This window comes from Hylobates moloch, unplaced genomic scaffold (genome assembly GCF_009828535.3).
Source record: "Hylobates moloch isolate HMO894 unplaced genomic scaffold, HMol_V3 SCAFFOLD_4, whole genome shotgun sequence".
NCBI lineage: Eukaryota > Metazoa > Chordata > Mammalia > Primates > Hylobatidae > Hylobates > Hylobates moloch.
In genome coordinates, this window is record NW_026652279.1 from 169,876,487 (window position 1) to 169,902,609 (window position 26,123).

Genomic DNA, 26,123 nt, shown 5'->3' on the forward strand with positions numbered 1-26,123 from the left:
TTTCGGGCTTTTTGAGTTTCCTTACAATTTTCCTAAGCACTCCTGGACAGACCTTGGTCATATCCTCTGACTCACCATCTTCTCTGTGACCCTCAGGTTTGTCAAAAACCAACACATAAACTTCAAATACACCTCAGAGCTCAGTCTCCTTTCAAGCCTATTCTTATGTTGATGTGCGTGTATCCTTTTGTGGCATGAAATCTCTCAAATATCACTGGGCTAACTTGATTCCAAGTCCTGAATCCTGATGCTGAACCTTGCCCCACAGTCATCTACAAACTGACACAGACAGAAAGGAAAGAAGTCTCTTATTGATATAATACTGACATTAATATTTCCTTGAAAAGACAAATAAGCTGCAGATTTCCTGCATCTTCATGTAAGTTTTCATTTTGACTTCACCATTCTACCAAAGGTTGTCCAAATACAATGATACAGACTCATTTTTGTAGAAGAACGTAGATATAACCACTCTGTTATTGTATGGGATGCAGAATAATAGAGTCGGTCACTGACTTTGAGATAGCAAGTACAAACCACACATAGTGGACAGCTGAGTTGACTTCACGTGCTGCTGTTGTTTGGGTTTTTTAAAGCTTTTATTCATGCTGTGCTTCTGTAGTTGACGTGCATCGTCAGGAAATCCATCCCTCCTTGACCACGTACATCAGCAGCAAGCAGCCTCCCTCTAGTTTGTCTCGCTGACTCACATCCACATAATTGCTTGAACACAAGCAACTATCATTTTTGTGGGAGGGAGTAAAGTCATTATCCTGAAGATACCCCCAAGAAGTGGATCTCCGCTTTGACAGAGTAGTGTGTAGCTGGCATGTCAGCAGATATGGGAGGAGAACAGATATAACTCTTAACCATCAGTGAAAACACTAGTGGGAGAAATACTGCGGTCAGTGTATTTAACTTCATGAAGAATGTATTTTCAGTTCTTCCTTAAGTTCTGGGCCACTCAAACATCTTGCTGGTAATTTGCTTCCCTGCTGATATCTTTCTACTAATAGGGGATGCTTGAGCTTCTTGTAGTAGCCAGAGCCAACCATAATAATTTCACTATTCTAACATCATGTTTGATTTGGCAGTGCCAAAATAAATCTGCATTTAAGTGCTTCTCATTTAACAAATATTTATCCAATAATCTCTCTCACAGTGCATGGTTGTGATCCAAGTGAGCATACATTCTGTTTGTTTTTTTACTGTTTTTTTTGTTTTTTTTGAGACGGAGTCTCGCTCTGTCGCCCAGGCTGGAGTGCAGTGGCGCGATCTCGGCTCACTGCAAGCTCTGCCTCCCGGGTTCACGCCATTCTCCTGTCTCAGCCTCCGGAGTAGCTGGGACTACAGGCGCCCGCCACTGCGCCTGGCTAATTTTTTGTATTTTTAGTAGAGACGGGGTTTCACCGTGGTCTCGATCTCCTGACCTCATGATCCACCCACCTCGGCCTCCCAAAATGCTAGGATTACAGGCGCGAGCCACCGCGCCCGGCTGTTTTTTACTGTTTTATTGAGGTATGTATTAGTCTGTTTTCACGCTGTTGTTAAGGACATACCCGAGACTGCGTAATTTATAAAGAAAAAGAGGTTTAATGGAATCAGTTCCACATGGCTAGGGAGGCCTCACAATCATGGCAGAAGGCGAAGGAGGAGCAGAGGCACGTCTTACATAGCAGCAGGCAAGACAGCATGTGCAAAAGGAACCACCTTTTATAAAACCATCAGATCTCGTGCAACTTATTCACTATCGTGAGATTATCATGAGAAAAACCTGTCCCTGTGATTCAATTACCTCCCAGGGGGTCCTTCCCATGACACATGGGGATAACGGGAGCTACAATTCAAGATGAGATTTGGGTGGCAACACAGCCAAACCATATCAAGGTAGAACATAGCTAAAGTGCACGTTATGTGTACAGTTCAGTATATTTTTATACATGTAACACAACATGTAATCTCCATAAAGACTAAGATGTAGTCTGGGCATGGTGGCTCATGGCTGTAATCCCAGCACTTTGGGAGGCTGAGGTGGATGGATTGGTCACCTGAAGTCAGGAGTTCGAGACCAGCCTGGCCAACATGGAGAAACCCTGTCTCTACTAAAAATACAAAATTAGCCGTGTGTGGTGGCACATGCTTTTAATCCCAGCTACTCAGGAGGCTGAGGCAGGAAAATCACTTGAACCCGGGAGGCGGAGGTTGTGGTGAGCCGAGATGGTACCATTGCACTCCAGCCTGGGCAACAAGAGTGAAACTCCGTCTCAAAAAAAAGAAAAAAAAAAAGATAATAAGTATTCAGGCTTTTAAAGTGTGAGTGTGGCTTTCACTAATATGAAGGATATAAGTGATCTGTTATTATGTATACTCTTATCACTACTACAGTTATTGACGAACTGATCACTTTCTTATCCCAAATGCAGACAGTGCCCTTTTTGGTTTCTGAGGAGAACAGAATTAGACTCGGGTGTAAGACCAGCAGTTGGAAATAGTTTTCTGCAGAGCTTCATAGAACTTACATGCACAGGCCCTACAGCTAGATGGCCAAGTTCAAATGCTTGGTCTGTCTAACACTCATCTGTGTTTGGGGGCAGCTTACTTCACCATTCTGTATCTCAGTATTCCCTAGGATTAAATGAGGAGAGGCATTTTTAAATACTCCTAACAGTGCTTTGTGCACGGGACTCCAGTGTTTACCTGCATCCTGGATTTTCTCTAAGTCTAATTAACTGCAACGTTCCTTGCAAGGGGGCCACAGTTCTGTACTTCCTAACGTATATTTCTGTGGGGAAAGGTGCAGGGAATGACTGCGTCTAGGAAGATGCTAGTTTGTATAATACCATACAGGATAGAGAAGGCCAGACGGCCTCTCTGGTTACTCCCAGCTTCTAGTGCAACTGTCCGAATTGCAAAGGCGTTCCATAATTTCTGGCTTGGTTGCAGAAAGTGAGAAGTCTCAAGTACTTTCTTCAAAGAATGAAAGAGAGGAACCCCCAAAAGTATGCAATCCTAGAGTCCCACTTCTTCCCCCTAAGTTTCTCTCATAGACTAAAGAACACCCTGAGAGGTTGAAATAAGGTAAGATTTAAGCAGGGTTCACCTCCACAGCGAGGCATCATGCCAGTTAAGGAAAGCAAAACTTATTGTAAATGAATAAATCAGCATATTGACAGGGCAGTTGGTGAATGCCATAGCATCGCTCGGCATCTCCAGGGACTTTCCGGCACTAGCCTCTATGTACGCGCAGCTGATCCCAAGGGCAGTAAGTCTGGACAGGATTGCTCACGTCTGGAATGTGTTTATATTTAATTCTTGCCCCATCTGGGGTCCTACTGGTCTAACTCAGTCTAAGGGTTTTTGTGCCAAGCAGGGTTAAGCTACTTCCTAAACTGACTACTTGGATAACTCTCTAGGGAATCTCCTTGCCTGAGGATAATTGAGGACAAAAGCTGCTTTGTACACACCATCAGATTGTTCTGCTCAGATGAAGTGAGTTTACCCATGTTCTAAGATAGACCTTCTCTTTAATTCAGTCCTTTCTCCACTCTATACCTATCTACATAAAAGGTAAAATGAAAACCAGACTGATGTCTTGGCGTTTGATATTTTGTCTGATGTAAAGGGTGTTGCATTTTACTAATATGTCAATGCAAGCTGACAGTTTTGTTAACTATCAGGAAAGCTCTCAGGAGAATTCTAAGGCAGAATTTGAACTGAAACGGATCATCTAATTCATATGTTAATTTTGCCTATAGGAGTGAGTCTTGGCTGGATCACATGACATCTCTGCTCCCGCTTGTCAGAAATTGAATGTTAAGTTAAATACCTGTGGAATAGGAGTCAGCTATCAATAAGGGGAATGACAGTCAGGTGGACTGCTACATAGTATGGGCGTTTTGCTGGCTGAAAGTTTTTATTACTATCCTGCCAAGGTTGCTATTGCAGTAACAGACACATATTTCAGTCATAAATGATGAAATAAATTATTTTAAATGATCATGTTACGCCTGTCAGTAATTGCAAAAGTCGTCCTTAAAATGCTTTAAACTTGCATTTAATTTTTCTCCTGAAAATGGAATTTTCTTTTTTTTTTTAACCAAATATGTTTGGATTCAGTATCTATAAAATGTGAAAAAAAAGCATTTAAGAGGAATACCCTTCCAATCAAATGTATGCCACTCTAAATTACTAATTAATAATTCACTTTCCCCAATGTGAGCCCATCCTTTAATGATGTTGCCCACCCACCCATGCCACAGTGGCCAAATATCCCTTCTCTGTGTGTTGATGCAATTTGCCATCCTTGTAAGGGAGGGAGGTATGTATGAAGTGACATGGTGTCACTGGTATCTGCTGCTCTTTTCCCTAAATTCTATCAAAACAATATGCCATGACTATAGGGTCTCTTCTGCCAAGGTCAGCTGGGAAGCAAGGAGGGTAGTCGGACCTGAGAGCCTGACACGGGGACCCTGATGTCAGTGGACAGCGAGGCATCTGTGCTTGGGACGAGCACCTGGCCTTCAGGGGAGAGACCCAGTGCTTTTTCTCCTTACTCCTGAAGCTGTCCCTGCGTCGGCAGCATCTCTTATCACTGGCAAAACCAGACACTTTTCTCCTACCACGACGGGGCTCTAGTATCCCCTCTCTGCCCTTAGGGTTATTGGTGTCAATTTCCTCTACAAAATTAGAAAATGCCCAAATATATGTTTAAAATAAGGTTAAAGATAAATAGTCTTATAATACTCAGTATAGAACATTCAAGAAATTAAGAAATCACCTCCAGGTCTACCATCTTATTACATGTACTGTTAACATAGACTATTTTTCCTGTGTCTTAGGTTTATTTAACATAGTTCAAATTATACTTTAAGTATACTAAAGGTATACATTTTGGTTCTGGCTTTTGTTTTGGGATTAATGTTGTTCATGAACATTTCCTATGTTTTCATATTACCTTTATATACACATCAATGAAATATTTGCTGGTTATAAAAATAAATGTTTCCATATAGAAACCTTACAAAATGGGGAATAGTTAAAAGAAGTAAACAAAGCAATATCTCCATTTCCGCTTTCAAGGCTCACTCTATTTCTTTCCAGGCCTTCTGGATATATAATTGGGGTTATTATTTATACAGAATTTATATATTGCTTTTTAAATTTATCATAGGGTTCATGCTATTTAATTAATTGTGTTTTTAGTGTGGGATATAAATAAATATTTCTTTTTGTAGTTATAGTAATTAAGATAACAATGAACATCCTTGTTGATAAGTCTTTAAAAGCATTTCTGATAATCTTCTTGGAATAGGTTCCTATATATGGAAGTACTGTTCAAAAGATATAAATATTGCAAAGCTTTATAACTAAATTTTTTTTGAGGAAGGCTCTACCAATTTAAACTATCAGAAAAAGTATATAGGAAAATATCTTTCTCATTCTAATTTTTTTCAAATTGTATTTCTTTGTAATTTTAATAAGATCGATACTTTTAAAAAACTTATTTTTTAAAAAAGAGGCAACTTTTTGTAAACACTATATAACAGCTATTTGTTTTAGAACTTTGTGTCACCTCTAATTCTGGCAATGATCTAGGTGGACAAATTTTACTTGGTCTCCTATTTGTATACATGATGAAACTCCAGTTAAAAATATTTAAGTAACTTGTCTAAAGTTAACTAACCAAAAAGTATTTAAACCTACCCCAAGACTGAACATCTCCAAAGTCTGACAAACTTTATCACCAAACTGCTTTAAGAAAGATGATGCAGCTCATCACACAGACAACACACACACACACACACACACACACGACCAAAACAAACAAAAAGTCACCGTAAGCCTCAGCATCATTGTTAGCACTGAATGAACATCATTCCAAACATCTCTTTGTGCGTATCCTAAGGAGAGCAGGATGGAGAGGAGGATGCGTGGATGCTGGATGGTGAACAGAAAACTGGAGAGACGTATCAGCAGATTGAAAAATAGCGATCAAAACGAATGACACAATACATTTTTACATAACACTTACCTATAACAGAAACAGTTTTATTTATATTACTTATCCTGCAAAGGAGTTTAATAGTTGAAAAAGTGTTCAATAGTTTAAAACACTTATTTTGAGTTTTCCCAAAACTGAAATCAGAAAAAAAGAATCGCATTTGTTTTCTTATACCATTTGAATTTCTTGTTCTAACATTTAATCCACGTAGAGTTTATTTGGACACACTATGAGTCATAAAGCTATTTTTATTCCTTCTTGTTATAAACTAAGTCAATTAGGAAAATACATTGAATCATTTCTTTTTTTCTCTCACTGTATTATAGTCTTTAACATGTGAAATTTGTACGAAGGCTTTTAAAAAATTCTCTCCCTCCTACTTATGAAGCTTATATTCTACCATATATAACAAAAAATACTACAGACAGGATATTATAGAATTATGACTACATTTTTAGAGAAAAAATCATCATTGAAGCGATGTATTATAGACCCTCATGGATTATAATTATGTACTGTCTGTGAAAAACAAAATACAATGCAAAGACTGAGGTGTTTGCCAGTTTGGTTCTGCAGTTTGGAAAAAGCAAGGAAATAACAATTTAGCAACCAACCAAACAATGGATATTGATCCTATAAGAACTATAATAATAACAGAACAGTGTACCCATTGGCAGAAAATTACGCCAGCAGTTGTCCCATTCATACTATTTGTCAGTGATATGAAAGAGGTGGGGTACGTGCCCTCCCAGAAATTCCAGAATTATCTCTGGGCTTCCTTGCAAGAAGCAAGTTCATGCCGACGTCCCCATGCTACCCTTCCCTGCCTTCCATGCAACCCTCTTCACCGGATCACCATTGCTAGAGTGGCTGTCACTGACTTGGGCCTGTCTTACATCTTTCCTTGCTGACCAAGTGGGCTCAGACATTTGAGATTTTTATCATCTGTAACTGTAGAAAATTCTGTTTCCAAAAGTGATAGTTCATATTGAATAAAAAGATTGATTTCTTTAAATTATCCTTCAAAAGTTCTGCTTTTTTCATTCTTCCTTTGTAAGAATTACTTCTGGAAGAACTTTTAAAGTGACTAAATTTGATCCATCAAAGAACATGCGTGTGACTTAATTGTGTTTTACCTTACATCGCACTTGGGTATGATGAAAAAATTCTGACTTAACTGCTTGCATAGCCTGAGAAGACACAAGTACAGCTAGTGAGGACCACTCGACGTGTAGGCTCCGTTCCTTAAGGGAAAAGAAGTCCAACCTAAGGAGATAGCCACAAGAACTATTTCAGAGAAGCAAATATTAAATCACCCACATAGTGTTACATTTTTAATTTAAAATCAATGTGGTTTTCGGTTTTTTTGGCCTCAAATTCTTGTTTTTTAAAATTTTTAAGTTTAATGGTGCATATACACGTATACACGTTTGTTACATAGGTAAACTTGCATCATGGGAGTTTGTCATACAGATTATTAAAAGATACTATCAACAGTAAATCGACAGCCTACTGAATGGGAGAAAAATTTGGCAAACTATGCATTGGACAAAGGCCTAATATCCAGCATCTATAAGGAACTTAAACAGATTTACAAGACGATGTGTTTTTATAAATGTGCATGTGTTTGAATCTAAGCATTAAAATAACAGTTTTGGGGGGAGCTAACTTTCAGAGTTTTTTTAATGAGACTCTAAAATAATTATTTCATAATTTTAGTCCAAATTGGCAGCAATGTGCTAAGTGGCTAGATTCTTCTGACCTGAAGAATGAGCAGAGGGTCATGAAGGAGTTTTAAGGATGCCCATTTATCCTGGTGTATTGTTTTGTTTCAGCATGCAGACATTGGATATTGGAATATTGGATATTTTTGGTTTTGAAGAGTTTCAAAAGAATGAATTTGAGCAAGTAAGTAGTCTTTTAAAATTGTGTGAACTTGAATGGCTTTTTAAAACTAAGTTCTTTTTTTAATTCTGTAAAGAGTGTAACTACTTACAAATATGGAATTAAAATAAGTACTTTACTCTCATGTTTTAAAATTAATATCTCTGGTTTATCAATATATTAATCATTTTATGTGGTCTTATAAACAACTGGCATAGTCACACATTGAAAGCAGAATCGCTTGTTTTAAAAGACAATGCAAGATGAAGACCAGAGTTGTGCTAATGGAAATGCTGTTTCATCTAGGTCAGAGAGAAGGGAGAACATGAATATTTGAAATAAGGCAAAGGCTTTCAAAAACCTTGGCCAAACATCAGAATGAAAATGCTCTATTATGCTACATGCTGTTATTTGTAGATTCATCTGCATATGACATTCATACATAGGACTATTGGAAAAATCATAAAAATACATTAGAGAGGCATGGGTTGTTTTTAATCCATCTATAATTTGGGGCATTTTAAAAGTATTAAATTATGTAGGCATCTTAATAGCACTGCATGAATAGTTTTATTAAGTATACCTAAAAACTAAGTGTTAATAAAGACAGTAGAAATACAACTCTCCTTATCAAACAGAAGGGAAAAGTCAACCTGTAGGAAGGTAAACATGAAAAAATAGGAAACCAAGCTACATTATAGTACAGGAAGAATTACAACTCCATAGCATTTGGGAGGAATTTTCATAATTATGTAGTTTGTGTAGCTTTATTTACTTATGGTGGGTAGTGTGGTAGGATAAACAATTAAATAGAATGTATTTGAGATGCAAGTCTGTGACTTTCACCAGCGTCGATTTCTTGGCCAAGATGAAGACTCTATAGTGAACTTTGGTTTTCTTGTTTGTAAAATCAGGTTAATAGACTTACAGAGTTCTGAGATTAAACATAATTAAACAGAGGTTCTCCTGTCAGTTACTCTCATACTGTATATGATTAAGAAATGATGGATACCTACCCATTACTGTTGCAAATGAGAACACTTTAGAAACTTAAAAATTGGCCAATTTTATTTTTAGAAAAGCTCTGCATCATCCTGTGTTTAGATCTTAATTATGCTGACTTACCCAATCCAGGGTGAGTCAGCATGAACCATGTTCTTTACAAAACTTCACAAAATGTCTAGTTTGAACTGGAACTATAGAGGCAATAGATCTCTTCTCCTTTCATAGCTTTCTGTGGATTAATAGAAAAGGAAATACTTCCTGTGTTTATTTTTATTGCTTACTGTGAGAAAAGTAGTGATGAACATAAGGAAGAAAGCAGTTAAGTGTGACCGATAGAATATATGACAATATATGTGGGTCTGCAGGGTGCTTAAGAAGATGCATCTCTCAGCTCAAGGGTTTGAAGCTGTCTGGCATCAGTAGAGATTCCTTATGTTATTATCTTAGAAAACAGGCAAGCTTTCATGTCTGCGGTGAAGTCACTGGTTTATCCATCTCCTGGTAAGCAACATGTAGAAATTACAGATGGAATGATGTCCTCTAAAGTCTGCTAGGGGACTTGCCTCACAAGCTGCAACTCCACACCCAGACATAATTATCAATAGAGTGTGCTAATGACGAATACGTGCAAAACATTTAAGTTGTTTTCTTACTGAAACATATTTATTTTATAATTACGTAAATCCCTTATTAGTCCTTCTTTTGCTAAATATTTTTGTGATTTATTTTGGAATACATTTACAGCCTGAGATTTCTGTATAATAGGAATGGCATTTTTTTCACATCTAAAGAGTCAGTCTCTATTAAATGCCAAAAGCTACCTTTAGGCATTTATGGGTAAAAATCTCAAGAACAATTCTGGGACTTAAATTTTGAAAAAAAATTTGAAATGCACACACACATACACACACACATATATAATTTTTAACAGATTTGCTTTGCTATTGCGTACAAAAGCAACTAGGAGTCATTTAGAAGAATAAAATTATTTCCATTGTGATGAGTGCAAATCTCATCTTATGATAAGTACAAATCTCATCTTTTGACGAGTGCAAATTTGCATGTAATTTTTTTAAGACCATTGGTTTGAGCAATACATGTTAGATTTCTGTGTTGCTAACAGAAGCTGGACTTTCTTGTCTTTTATTCCACTACAAACTTGCAACAAAGTGCTTAACAAATCAATGCTGTATTCAGAATCAAACCCAGAAGAATATTAGTGCTTTTATAATATGTTTTTTATTCTGTTTTGAGCTTATTGACCCATTCATCAGTTCTTCACTCGAATGTCAACTCCTGCAGAGCTGAAATTGTGTCTGTGCTTTGTATATAATAGAAGTTCAACAAGCATGTTTTCAATTGAAGTTTAAAGAAGAATAAACTCATAAGAAAAAAGTCTTCATAGTGGATTTCATAGTAGTTCTTCTCGTTCAGGAATAAATGACAATTGTTCCTCCACCGGAAGCTTGACAATTGTTTAGAGTAGGGACACATTTGAGGAGATGTTAAGAAACACTCCAAAACTTCAGCATCTCCAACCTCAGTCCCCTCCAGTAGCTCCAAAAGATTAAATGGATTCTCATCTAAAAGATGAGATACTTCAGCTAATAGGAAATTCTAATCCCATTTTCTCTGACTTTATCTTAGTCAATTCAGGCAGCTAGAACACAATACATTAGAGGAGGTAATTGATAAACAGCAGAAATTTATTGCTCACAGTTCTGGAGGCCAGGAAATGTAAGATGAAGATGGCAGTGGACTTGGTGTCTGGTGAGGGCTCTCTGCTTCATAGATGCTGCCTTCTTGCCACATCCACTCATGACAGAGGATCAAGGCAGCTCTCTGGGGCTTCTTTTATTAAGGGCACTAATCTCACTGGGGATGATGGCAACATTATGACCTAAATCGCCTCCCAAAGGCCCCACCTTCTAATCCCATCACTTTGGCAAATCGTGGAGGAACACATTCAGCCCATAGCAGAATTAGCTAATCATTTCTATTCAAAATTATTTCTTATAATAAGTACAATACTAGTGTAAAAAATATAGTTGACATAGCTCAGCAGTAATTTGATACTTCCAGTGGTACTTTTCAGTGTGTGGAAAACTGTACAGGACAAACAACTGACTTCTTCAACATATAAAATGCAGAGAAAAATTGTGAAAGGAGGGCACCTGTAGATTAATTTAATAATTTTAATTATTAAAATAAAATTAATTAAAATTTAATTAAAATTAAAATTGTAAAAGGAGGGTACCTGTTGTACATATCTAAGACATGTACAACAGCTGAATGTGTGGGCATTCTTGGGCCCTAATGTGCTAAATTATGTACAACAGTTATAATTAAAGTAATGTGAAATCTGGACAGTTGATGAAATTTTTAAAAATTATTATTTATTGGATTATGTGTGATAAAGATACTAAAAAATGTGTTTCTCTAAGTTCTTGTATCTCAGAGAATTATACTAAAGTATTTACTGATTTAAGGACATACCATCTGCAAATTGCTTCAAATGAGTCCACCTTTGAGGACAGTAAGGAAATGGAAAAAGCAGAATTGGCCATAGGTTGGTACTTATTGATGATTGTTGAAGTTAGTTGGTGGTTGATGGAGGTTATTACATTATTCCCTTCATGATTGAATATGTTTAAAATAGTTCATCATACGCCATTTTTAATCAATGAGAAAAGTTTAAGATTATATAAGTGTTACTATAATAAACGATAGAATTTTTTCTCTCTAAACATGTTATTACAGAGCTCTGCAGATCTGCATCAATGAGCAAAGTCATGGAAACAAATCATTTAACCTACAAATAATTTCCCTACATTCTCCCACTAAACATATACATGCAAAGGCATGTAGTGAATCTCTTAAAGCCATGATGTCTAGTAAGATTACATATTAACAATATGCTGGAATGACAGGTGCAGTGGCTCGTGTCTGTAATCCCAGCACTTTGGGAGGCCAAGGCAGGTGGATTACTTGAGGCCAGGAGTTCAAGACCAGCCTGGCCAATATGGCAAAACCCTGTCTCCACTAAAAATACAAAAATTACCCACACGTGGTGGTACATGCCTGTAGTCCCAGCCACTTGGAAGGATGAGACATGAATATCGTTTAAACCTGGGAGGTTGAGGCTGCAGTGAGCCGAAATTGCGCTACTGCACTCCCATCTGGGTGACAGAACAGGACCATGCCTCAAAAAAGAAAGAAAGAAAGAAAGACAAAGAAAAATGCTGGAAGAATTTAGAGAATTGGAGAATTGGAGACAGAACACATTTATTCAAAATAAAAGCTCCCTTTGCAGAAGATAGAATTGTGATATATAGGCCGGGCCCAGTGGCTCACACCTGTAATCCCAGCACATTGGGAGGTCAAGGCGGTCGGATCACTTGAAGTCAGGAGTTCAAGACCAGCCTGGCCAATATGGTGAAACCCCATCTCTACTAAAAATACAAAAATTAGCCAGCGTGGTGGTGGGTGCCTGTAGTCCCAGCTACTCGGGAGGCTGAGGAAGGAGAATCACTTGAAACCAGAAGGTGGAGGTTGCAGTGAGCGGAGATCGCACCACCGCACTCCAGCCTGGGCAACAAGAGTGAAAATCCGTCTCAAAAAAGAAGAAAAAAGAATTGTGATATATAATTTATCTTCAAGCCAGGCTTTATCTAAATCAATTTCATCAGACTTGTCAAGAATTCAAATCATTTCCTGGCTTACAGACTGTTTCCTAGCAACTGAAATTTACTGGACACTTCAGATGACCTGGGCTTGGGCTATGTGCTCAGAGTTTGGAAAAATTGAGATACTTCTAAAGTTTTATGAAATGATACGATATAATTTGGCAGTCTCAACCTCAAGAAATATTTTAACGCCCTTCATTGTGAAATCATGATGCTAGAGATGATAGAAAGAAAAATGGAATAGTAAATTAACTTCTCTTAATTGGACTCTTCTCACATACTCTTCACATGCATTATCACATTTCACAGATGAGAAAATTGAGACTGCTATACTCTGTGCTTTGTAAGTGAGTGGTAGCAGTACCTAGTAGGATTCATTTTTCTGGCTTAGTTGCATCAGTAATCTAGGGTTCATTCATTTAATAAACCTATGTTGTATATGCCCCAGTTCCAGACCCTGTTCTAGGCACTAAAGTTTGCATAGACATTATGGTATGGCAGGTACGGTACAAATGTTTTTTGTTTTTTTTTTTTTCATAGTTGTTTTTTTTTTATTATACTTTAGATTTTAGGGTACATGTGCACAATGTGCAGGTTTGTTACATATGTATCCATGTGCCATGTTGGTGTGCTGCACCCATTAACTCATCATTTAGCATTAGGTATATCTCATAATGCTGTCCCTCCCCCCTCCCCCAACCCCACAACAGTCCCCGGAGTGTGATGTTCCCCTTCCTGTGTCCATGAGTTCTCATTGTTCAATTCCCACCTATGAGTGAAAACATGCGGTGTTTGGTTTTTTGTCCTTGCGATAGTTTACTGAGAATGATGTTTTCCAGATTCATCCATGTCCCTACAAAGGACATGAACTCATCATTTTTTATGGCTGCATAGTATTCCATGGTGTATATGTGCCACATTTTCTTAATCCAGTCTATCGTTGTTGGACATTTGGGTTGGTTCCAACTCTTTGCTATTGTGAATAGTGCCGCAATAAACATACGTGTGCATGTGTCTTTATAGCAGCATGATTTATAGTCCTTTGGGTATATACCCAGTAATGGGATGGCTGGGTCAAATGGTATTTCTAGTTCTAGATCCCTGAGGAATCGCCACACTGACTTCCACAATGGTTGAACTAGTTTACAGTCCCACCAACAGTGTAAAAGTGTTCCTATTTCTCCACATCCTCTCCAGCACCTGTTGTTTCCTGATTTTTTAATGATGGCCATTCTAACTGGTGTGAGATGGTATCTCATTGTGGTTTTGATTTGCATTTCTCTGATGGCCAGTGATGATGAGCATTTCCTCATGTGTTTTTTGGCTGCATAAATGTCTTCTTTTGAGAAGTGTCTGTTCATGTCCTTTGCCCACTTTTTGATGGGGTTGTTTGTTTTTTTCTTGTAAATTTGTTTGAGTTCATTGTAGATTCTGGATATTAGCCCTTTGTCAGATGAGTAGGTTGCAAAAATTTTCTCCCATTCTGTAGGTTGCCTGTTCACTCTGATGATAGTTTCTTTTGCTGTGCAGAAGCTCTTTAGTTTAATGAGATCCCATTTGTCCATTTTGGCTTTTGTTGCCATTGCTTTTGGTGTTTTAGACATGAAGTCCTTGCCCACGCCTATGTCCTGAATGGTATTGCCTAGGTTTTCTTGTAGGATTTTAATGGTTTTAGGTCTAACATGTAAGTCTTTAATCCATCTTGAATTAATTTTTGTATAAGGTGTAAGGAAGGGATCCAGTTTCAGCTTTCTACATATGGCTAGCCAGTTTTCCCAGCACCATTTATTAAATAGGGAATCCTTTCCCCATTTCTTGTTTTTGTCAGGTTTGTCAAAGATCAGATAGTTGTAGATATGTGGCATCATTTCTGAGGGCTCTGTTCTGTTCCATTGATCTATGTCTCTGTTGTGGTACCAGTACCATGCTGTTTTGGTTACTGTAGCCTTGTAGTATAGTTTGACATATGCAAATCAATAAATGTAATCCAGCATATAAACAGAACCAAAGACAAAAACCACATGATTATCTCAATAGATGCAGAAAAGGCCTTTGACAAAATTCAACAACCCTTCATGCTAAAAACTCTCAATAAATTAGGTATTGATGGGACGTATCTCAAAATAATAAGAGCTATCTACGACAAACCCACAGCCAGTATCATACTGAATGGGCAAAAACTGGAAGCATTCCCTCTGAAAACTGGCACAAGACAGGGATGCCCTCTCTCACCGCTTCTATTCAACATAGTGCTGGAAGTTCTGGCCAGAGCAATCAGGCAGGAGAAGGAAATAAAGGGTATTCAATTAGGAAAAGAGGAAGTCAAATTGTCCCTGTTTTCAGATGACATGATTGCATATCTAGAAAACCCCATTGTCTCAGCCCAAAATCTCCTCAAGCTGATTAGCAACTTCAGCAAAGTCTCAGGATACAAAATCACTGTACAAAAATCACAAGCATTCTTGTACACCAATAACAGACAAACAGAGAGCCAAATCATGAGTGAACTCCCATTCACAATTGCTTCAAAGAGAATAAAATACCTAGGAATCCAACTTACAAGGGATGTGAAGGACCTCTTCAAGGAGAACTACAAACCACTGCTCAATGAAATAAAAGAGGATACAAACAAATGGAAGAACATTCCATGCTCATGGGTTGGAAGAATCAATATCGTGAAAATGGCCATACTGCCCAAGGTAATTTATAGATTCAATGCCATCCCCATCAAGCTACCAATGACTTTCTTCACAGAATTGGAAAAAACTACTTTAAAGTTCACATGGAACCAAAAAAGAGCCCGCATTGCCAAGTCAATCCTAAGCCAAAAGAACAAAGCTGGAGGCATCACGCTACCTGACTTCAAACGGTACAAATGTTAAAAGGGCAAATTCCTTTTTTACAAATTAGATTTTCTCTAGCCAGATACTATGTTCCCGCTTCTGCACCAATTCTTCTCTTTTCCAGTCCTACATATTTTTTAGTGTTCCAGCATTTATGATTATATAATGAATTACCTGAAAACTTAATGACACACATAAACATTTATTATGCTCACCAATTCTTTGGGTCAAGTATTTGAACAGGGCATACGGAGACAGATTGTCTCTGGTCCCTCATATCTGGGGCCTTAGCTAGATAACTGGAGTGTTGGAGGCAAATGCCATGTGAAGCTTCCATCAATCACGAGTCTAGAGGGTGACACTGGCTGTTGGCTGGGGGCCTCAGTTCCTCTCTGCATGAGTCTCTCCGCGTTGGTCTCTCCATGTTGGTCTCTCCCTGTGGCTTCTATGTACATGCTAGTTGGGGCTTTCTCGCAGTTTGTTGGATGATTTTTCTAGAGTGGCTTCCCCAAAGGAGAAATACATATGGAAGCTGGATGCTTTTTTTTTGATAACCTAGCTTCAGAGTCACATGGTATTACTTCCTCTGTAGGTTGGAGCAATCACAAGCATGCCCAGGTTCATGGAGGTGGGTAAATGGAGTCTAGCTGTTGATAATGAAAGACCGATTTTAATTGGACATCATGGGAAAAGGACTGGGGATGTTTCAATGGGGAAAGGTTGCTATATTAGTCTAAGTATGGGACAGGATCCATGTAATTTTACTCACGCTGTATCATGTGATAGCTATTAGATATCAATATTGGTTTGTCCACTGATCAATTGATACACAAATATGATAAAATATTATTTTCAGTTGTTTCACACATAGATTTCAAAATCATACATGTGTTAAATATCTACCTCTATCTTAAAGCATCTTGTGCTCCATGTATCTCCTTCTCACAATGATGCTGAACTTTCCAAAATCATTTCAGGGACTTGCCAGCTGTTGATCTGATATTTTAAAAAATTTGAACAAGGAAATGCATTTATTTTTGCTACATATCAGAACTCTAGCATAATGCTATTCAGGTTTCTACAGAAAAACAAATAGAATCATTAAATAATGAGATGCTAGTATAATATACCTCTTACAGTGATACTGGATTCTGTGTTTATAGATAGCATGAGTATTGGTCTTCTTTAAATAACAGTCTCCAAAAACCTGTTTTGGGGAAATAAAATGGGGAGTGGCAACATAATTAAGAATTTTGAGCATGTAAACTATACATTTAATGACTTTTCCCTCAAAATCTCTGTCAGTAAAGTAATATCACTCTGAGATTAAATAATTTAAGTAGCACATAGAAGTTCACACAAAACCAGGGTCTGAATTCAGGTTTAATAACGAGCTATTTTCAGTTCCAAAGGTTCTTAGAAAGCTAAGCTTAAAATTTTATTAGTATATATTTTCTAAACTTCACTGGATGCCCCTTTTGTTTATATTTCTCTTAAGACTCAATGTTATTTATTCTGTTATGTTTAGAAACAATGAACTCTTCATAAATTTTATGTGCCATTATTTTTTCCATAGTGGCATTTATCACCAAATCCATTGAATATAAATAAATAAGCTTCATAATGCAGGTGTATCTTTTTCATTGTAGAGTACCAGGATGATTAAAAGGAAGTGTTACAAAGCTTAATAAGGAGAATTAATGCATTTGAAACCATCTATCAGATTACTTTAGAGAAGAGTGAATGGAGTAATTTTAATGACCAGGAAAAGGCTTAAATTAATCATTGTGGCTGTCCAGCTATAAAGCTCCAATCCCAGATACATAAACTAAGAAAATGCTTTCATGTAGTTTTCTGCTAATAATTGATAATGGCTACAATTTCTTCAGCACCTACTATTAGTCAGATTATTTTTCTATATAATTTTTAACTCTTAGAACAGCTTTTTCAGAAAATGAAGAGTTATCCCCACAAGTTTTATGAGGGCCAGTGGGAATCCAGAGGCAGATGTGTGAGGTCCCAGGAGCTGCTCCAGCCCAGGCCATGCTGTCAGTTTGTCAGAAGCTCTAAACTTTGCATTTCCTTCTGAATCATTACAACTACTTGAAAAAGGCTTATTATTTTGGTAGAAATTATACATTAATCATTGGTTTTTGACTATATGAATAATTTTATATGAAAAAAGAAAGCATATTGATTAGAAGTTTATTACTAAACAAGAAAACAAACTTTTCTTTGAAAAATATTGAACTATTTGATAGAGTGACTGAGGCTCTAAAATAAGAGCATTTTAACCAGAGGTTATGTTTCTAACTCTTGGGCATGGCTTCTATTTAAATTGAGGGTTATATTTTATGTACAAGGTATCATACAAAATATCTAAAAATAATTTTTTAATTTCTGTTTTTCAATCCTGATCTTAGCATATTATTATATAAGATTTGTCAATAAATTTAGCCAGTTAGTTTGAGGCGGATAGACTCCTTTTTGAAGACCAATTCTTCAAATCCCAAAGTAGTAATTATTTACATTAAAGGAGAATATAGTCATGAATTAAACCCATCAAAATACTAGATTTTTTTGTTCCGAGTAACAGAATAAAATAAAAGTTGTAAAAATAGAAAGTGTATTTTATTTGTGTAAAACAATGTCTTCATACATATGAAGTAACTGAAATTTATATTTGCTTAAAATTTGCTATATCTACTTTAATTTAAAAATATCTAAGGGAAGCCAGAGAAGGAAAGATGATTGATTCTTTTAAGAAATAGTAACTTAAGAAAAGAAGAAATTAAAAAAAAAAAAAAAAAGGAAGAGAAGGGGAAAGGGAAATAGAAGGGTGAAAAAAGAAATACAAACAAAAACAAATACAGCAGCCTGGGCCAGGTGGTAGCTGTGGGTGGTAGCGACTTCCTGGTTGCTGACTGTGGGTCCTGATGTGGGGCTCCAGTAAGGAAAGCGACCCTTCGCTGCTGTGGCTACCAAGCACCCAAGTCCTCTATTTTTAAAATAAGATTAGCTTATCGGCAGAGGTAGTATCCTCTATCAAGGTAAGAGTCATGGTGCTAGCAAAAGAGTAAACATGACCTTTCCCAAACAAGAATGGTAGGAAAGAAAGGCCTCTACAATTATAGATTCTGAGAAGACAAAATAAACTAGACTTTTAAAACTGAAGTAAACAGGAGAGATGCTATCCCCTCACCAACCTCCTGTACCTGCCATTTCATAGGCAATATATGGAAATCAGGGACAACTGATTTGTCGGAGAACCACCTGGAGCAGTCTGGTGAGCCTGGAGGTAATCTTCAAATAGTTGAGGTTTATAGTATGCTTGAAGTGTTCAAGTCCCAAAGAAGTCCTGCAGAGAAGCCTATTAACTTAACTCCGTATTTCCTCAATGGGCTTCTGCTTACATAGGGTTTTTAGACAACAGCTATTAAAGTCTCATACAATTAGTGTTCTGCTGAACATATTTAAGGAATGCTGAATATCTAAAATCTAACACTATTCTTTCTCTCTCTCTCTCTGTGTGTGTGTGTGTGTCTGTCTCATGTGAACACACACATGTTAATATCTTATATCTACACATATATATAAACTAATGAGCAAATTAGTTAATGCATAGTGCATTCTCAGTTCTGTGATGTAGCTCAGTGTGTTCAACCATATCTACCCATTAGAATCACCTGGAAAGCTTTTTAAATATTTCAATGCCTGCACCCCACTCCAATTTAATTGGTTTGGGGTCAGGCCCAGACATTAGCCTTTCTTAAAAAGCTCCTCAGTTAATTCCAATGTGCAGATAGGATTGAGAGTCACTGCCCGGGGCTCTGCCTTCAGCTGGAGTCAGCTTTAATTAATCTCCTACTTTAATTCTGTGATGTATATGCCAAGCTCTATTATATTTTTGTTTCAGATATGTTTCACTGAGTAATAAAAATAAAGGGAGAACAGCTGGTGAAAATTTACTCAAGAAATTGTTTGTCATTAATACAAATGATGAGCCATCTGGATAAGCAATAAGGTTCCGTTCCTAAAGAGTGTGTTCCAGGGGTGCATAATTTTTATTAGTAAACCACTTAGCAGTGGCACTTCATGTGCAAAGCATGTATTTTAATTAGAGAAGAGCAAATACTATCTAAGCAGTTACTTGATAATTATTTATGAGCATTTATGAATACTCACCTTTCACCCACATTCATGTCTACTCTGAGGAATACCCGGAGATCTAAGTGAAACCCAAAACAACTCTACAATAGGTAGATTTGAAAAAGTAATGGTTGTTTTGCAATTATGCCAATGATTGATGCAGATTTATGCGTCTAGGTATACGAACTAATTTGCCTGTAAAAATCTTCACTCTATCTTTCTCTGATTGTGTTGAACACATGCCCACATATGCACATTCACATACACATACAGAGTTTAGTGAAAATAAATCAAGAATAAGGTTCTGTCCACGACTTTGGCAAAACCATTTGGTTTGTGGGGTACATTTTTTTAAAGTTTCACTGAGGTATCCGATATTGAATGATATGTTCCTCTTGTTAACCTTAGCTACATGTTCTAGTGGTTTTGAATTTCATGCCACAGTACTTCTATATTTTAACTTTGGTTCAAACAATGAGTGCTTTGAACAGTTTAGAATGAAGGCAAACTTTAAGTAAAACATTTTAATGGACACATTACACCAAAATTATTTTGAAAAACATTCTACTTTAAACTACATATGTTTCCAGTGACTCACTACCACTCCACATCACTCTCCGCTGTTGGAAACACAAATATAGATTTAGTTCCAGAAGGCACCTTCATAATAAAAGGTAAAAACTGGAATTCGGTCCACAGGCTACTTGGTTTTACACATGAAGCTGGAATTTTCTCTATGGGATTTTAATAATTTACTTTAAGATTTTTTTCCCCCAGATCACAAAGAACATGATGTTCAATAAAAGGTTCAGGTGTATTGTAAAGATCACCCTATGCCACAAAAAGAACTCTCAGCTGACGCTGCAGCTTAACAATGCTAGAAGTCCAGCGAGACGCTGTAGGTTTTATCAATCATTTTGACCAGGAGAGGAATAAATTGGGTTGCTCTATCCAGAGATACAGGCCACATCCATTTCTGTTACCCAAAGTTCAGTAGATTGCTGTAGACCTTTGTGGAAAAAAGGAAGAAACCTGAGACCTGGCTTCTTCCCGTCCTTGTATTTGCCATGGTTTCATCTACATGCACACTTGGTTTCACTGCTTTGATTAAACCAGGGGATCAATTCAGTGAAGCCAATATTCAATTCAGTAAAATATTAGTAAGAAAAAAACAATTACAGTATCTGTTTTCTATTATGAGAAGCCTCAGGTCAGTCAAAACAAGACAGAGGTTGTATTCTGTAAGGCAGTCAAGGCCAGGAGAATGCACTCAGGTTGTGATCGAAAGCAGTTTTTGTACCTACAGAGCTGCAACCTATTCTGAATGCAAAATAACAAAAGAATTGTATTAAGTATGTTAGAGTCATCCATGTCCATCTAAGTATTTTCAATTAGAGAAGCTCAAAAGGAGAGGAAAACAAAATGTCATATAATGTGGGTATGTCTTGTAAATAATCAGCCACTGAGTTTTTAAAGTTTGGAATCCTGTTTATCAAACTTGTTATCGTTTCACACAGTAATAGACATTACCTTATTTCATGGATTCAATATTGTTTCTCCGCAATTTGTTCCCTAAAATGTATTCCACTTACCCACACTATCCATAAACAGTTTCAAGTCAAATTATTGAGGTAAATGACCTATTTGTGTTAATTTTTAAATGATTCAATGTATTTTTAATAATAAAAAACTTGAGAAGTTACAGTTGTATATATCATATAGTCAAAGAGGATATTTTCCAGTGGTTTCATTCCATAAGAGAAGTCATTAATTTCTGTATATTTTCAGTGAATATCTCACCCCAAACTTTAATAATTTTATAGCATTTATTATTCCTGTATAACAAAATTACCTTATTATTGGAGTTTAACAAATTATTAAAGGAATGCATCAAAATATTATTTCTGAAGCAAAGTGAAATAGTTTAAACAGTTTTTATTTCTCTAACAATTTTTATTTTTTATTTATGATTGAGAGGAAAGTGAAATAGTTTAAACAGTTTTTATTTCTCTTTAACAATTTTTATTTTTTATTTATGATTGAAATGAAAGTGACAAGTAGATGTATTGCTTGAACAGTAGGGATGCAATTGTGGACAGATGCTACATAGTTGCATGGAAAATGGTTTTTCTTTCCAAAACCATTACTGGAGATTTATGCCCTGTAGGATAAGATAAACATAGAAACTGATCATGAAGATCCGGATTCCCTGGCATCACTTGGTTTTGATGGAATAATTCAAGAGGATAAATGTGCTAGACTGTATCAGTTACAAGAAAGAAAATATTTTTCATATGATATTTAGATACTGAATGCTACTCCTCCCTCTGCCAGCTATAATGTGCAGAATTTGTTGGTCTGTGTCCATATTCAAATCGTATTTGCCTTAACAACAACGCCTTTAAAATTAAGTGTTTTATATGGTATGTTCTCATCCGAAGCGACTATTTTAATTAAGAGAAATGATCACAGCAGTGTGAGTTTACCTAAGAAACACTTAAAGGTTTAAAAGGTAAAGAACTTCCAGCTTTGTGCATTTCTCTTGATCTAGTCAGAAGACAGAGAGGAAAAGTTCTAGTTACTTACTGGGCAAATAATATACAAGGAAGAAAATCCAGTAACCACAGAGGGAATGCTGGGGGAGAAGATGATACCAGGAGAGTCTCCTGGTTTATACAAATCCTCTCAAGTTCTTTAGGTTTAAAATGACTTCTATGACAACCACAACATGGCAGGTTCTTCTTTCATTTTTAATTTAGATTTCATGTTGTAATAGAATGTTTTAGGGAAACTTCTATCTACAGAAATTAATTTATCACTGAATTTAAGAAACTATCTTTTACCATGAAGGCAGAGAGACAAGAAAAACTATCGGGAAGGGTGGTAGTCATGGAGCACCATTTTTTGACCTGAATCTAAGAATTATTTTTGTTATTATTTGAGTGTCAATATGTGATATTCAGATCTTATTTTAATATGGTTATTACTTTAATATTTTGTTTGGTATATGTCTACTATACTGTTATTCTCCACCTGTCATATTAATAATAATAAAGACCATGTGCATTCATCATTAAAATAACTCCATCAGGTTGTAAGAACCTCTGCACTTTGAGCTCTCCCACCTCTGCTTCAGTCAAGGACCCCCTTGCCTGCTACCCTCTCATGCTCTAATCACCCCGTTTCTGAAGATGTTGGAGCTAGCTACACCTACGCACAACATTCTAACCCTGGCAAGAAGACTAGAACTTGACAGCAAATCCACCCAGTCCCACGCCACACTCCCTTCTGTGTTCACACCAGTGTTCTGCTCTTTGATATGTTTGTTTCTTCTCTGAAGAAACTTCCCCCTGAGACTTCTTCATGCCCTACAATGTCATAAATCTCCATTCTCCCAACTAACTGGATTTTTGAGAAAATGCCCTTTTCCATCTAGGTGCATGTAATTCTCAATTCATTACTAGCCACACCCTTAAGGGTAAGTGGGAGCTCCCTTTGGGAGAATATGGAGTGACCTGGTGCTGGTCACTTGAGAAGGTAATTTGTCTTGCTCATTGGAAGCTGTCCTTATATGGGCTAGAAGGAGGACATGAATGCCCATTAGCAGGACCAGAACATCTAGAAGGAGCTCCTACTTCCCAGGTGTTGTGATGACATCAGACTTGGAGAAGATTGGGGATATGTGGAAAAGAGGAACCCAGGAAGTTTGTTCTTTTCTGCACTCTTTTTTCCAGTCTTTCTTATTTATTTTATTTATTTATTTGAGACAGAGTCTTGCTCTGTCACCCAGTCTGGAGTGCAGTGGTGCAATCTCGGCTCACTGCAACCTTTGCCTCCCGGGTTCAAGCGATTCTCCTGTCTCAGCCTCCTGAGTAGCTAAGACTACAGGCACCCACCACCACACCAGGCTAATTTTTGTATTTTTAGTAGAGATGGGGTTTCACCATATTGGTCAGACTGGTCTCGAACTCCTGACCTCAGGCGATCCACCCGCCTCAGCCTCCCAGAGTGCTGGAATCACAGGTGTGAGGCACCACACCTGGCTAATATTTTGTTATTTTTTAACAAAAGCTTTCACATTTCTTTATATTAATACAGGATATTTCTCATTAAATATTATCTTAGATATTATTCCCCTTGTAGATGAGATCTAATTTTCTTTCAAATGTTTTATCAATTGTTTCCATCTATATAAATATTGATGTGTAATTATTTTTAGTTACTGAGCACTAAATATTTCTAACCGGCTTTAAATTTTGTCTAGTATAACATAGTGGTTTAGGGTGCAGATAAGGGAACATGAGGGTCAGTAAGACTGAGTGAGCTCACAAAAAAGTGGGTGTAGACAGAGAAGAGACAAGGCCCACAGGCAGAGCCCCTGGACACTCCAATATGAGCAGACCGGGAGTCCATGAAGAGTCGGGAAAGGAGATAGGGAGGAAGCAGCCAGTGAGCTAGAAAGCCAAGAGAGTGTGGTGTCCCGGAGGACAGGCGAGAAAGTGCTCCGTGAAAGAAAAGAAACTGACTCAGTCAAATAACGCTGGGGTGGGGATGGGTCAAGAGAAACAAATGTGAGAGTTGAACATTGGATTTAGAAATGCGGACACTGCTGGCCGGGCGCGGTGGCTCATGCCTGTAATCCCAGCACTTTGGGAGGCCAAGGCGGGTGGATCACGAGGTCAGGAGATCGAGACCAACCTGGCTAACGTGGTGAAACCCCATCTCTACTAAAAATACAAAAAATTAGCCAGGTGAGGTGGCGGGCACCTGTAGTCCCAGCTACTCGGGAGGCTGAGGCAGGAGAATGGCATGAACCCGGGAAGCAGAGCTTGCAGTGAACCAAGATGGCGCCACTGCACTCCAGTCTGGGCAACAGAGCGAGACTCCATCTCAAAAAAAAAAAAAGAAAAAAAAAAAACGAAATGTGCACATTGCTGATGACTTCTACAAAAGCAATTTTGATGGTGCCATGGTGTCAAAAGTTTTATTAGAGTGGTTTCAAGAGGGAATGGAAAGATAAGAATTTGAGATAATAAGTAGAAATCAGCCGTGTGTGTGTGTGTGTGTGTGTGTGTGTGTGTGTGTGTGTGTGTTGATATGAAAGGAAGTGGAGAAGTAGAAGAGTAGCCTAGAGGGGAAGTCAGATTTTACGCTGGTTAGATTTGAGTTATGGTTTAGCTTTTTAAATACTTTAAGATAAAGGTTTTTTTTTTTAACATTAAGAAATAACATATTTGTTTCCCAATGGGAATGTCTTGTGGAAAGAGAAAAATTGACAGTTGCAGGAATGTGGAAAATTTTCTGATAAAGAAAATAATTTTTTCAATATAATGATTTGACTGGTGATTACTATTTCTGAAAGAACCCCCACATTCATTCTTGCACATCACTAATATGCAATCAGAAATGAGGCCCTCGAGAAATGCTTCTCTTTTCTCTGGGATCTCATGGTAAACCCAGCTTTATCTCCATTTCCTGATGAGAGCTCAAATATATTTTCCTTTTGGAAATATTTTAAATGCTCAAATATATTTGAGACTCAACATTTGTAATATTATAATCATACTTTTTGTCGTTTTTAGCTTCCTTTGAATAGTTAGATGATATGGTATCAGATATACTTGATTTGTGAAATATGTACAAGTCCATTACTGGACTTCAGTTGAAACTCTGACTTCCCAGGCAACATTGTCATGCTTTATTTTGGTAGACTAACTGTTTGGAAACTCCCTGAGTCAATACTTTACCAATCTGAAACTGTGTCATTGAACAAGTGAATATGCACTACTGTACTATCTTGTGAAATGTTTTCTTGTTTTCTCCACAATAGCTTTGTGTCAACATGACTAATGAGAAGATGCACCACTATATCAATGAAGTGCTTTTTCTCCACGAGCAAATGGAATGTGTACAAGAGGGAGTTACCATGGAAACAGCATATTCTCCTGGTAACCAGAATGGAGTTTTGGACTTTTTTTTCCAGGTATTCATATAATATAATTAGATACTTAACAGGATATATGGATTTAAATATACTGGAGACAAAGAATTTTCTTTCAGGAGGCCTTATTTTTGAGATATCTTTATATGTGAGATTCTGCAATAATTTTTCAAAATCTATTGAGGTGCACAAGTTATCTTTTTATGAATGGGCATTTGAAGGATGACCAATGCATTAAAAGGACAAGAAATATCAGATCATTTTGATATAGAAATATTCAACACTGTTTATTCAACGTCACTAAAACTCTCCTTTTGGCAATTATAAATGCCTATTGTAAAAAAACGGACATTTTATAAAATAATACCTAAGATTAATCATACCATAAAAAAAAGTTCAACAGAATCTTTTTTGTTAATTTATCTTCAAAGTTTCTAAGATTTAAATTTGGAAAAATTGGCAGGAAAAACATATAAACACATATATAATATCGGTTAAATTAAGAGTCTCCCGGAATCTGCAGGTGTTTATAGTTTTATTTTTTCTACTTTACAATGAAAAACAATTTGACTCTGTGTCTCTATCATATAAGCCAAAATCTATCACATAAACAG

General features: G+C 37.0%; 1 protein-coding gene across 1 annotated transcript in view; it reads left to right on the forward strand.

The window, feature by feature from the left end:
• Positions 1-26,123, forward strand: part of MYO16 (myosin XVI) — a 607,071-nt gene that overhangs the window by 379,720 nt on the left and 201,228 nt on the right. Inside the window, exons 24-25 of the mRNA XM_058438173.1 lie at positions 7,837-7,909; positions 25,399-25,551. Of these exons, the coding sequence (XP_058294156.1) occupies positions 7,837-7,909; positions 25,399-25,551 (226 nt within the window). The remainder of the gene's footprint in view (positions 1-7,836; positions 7,910-25,398; positions 25,552-26,123) is intronic.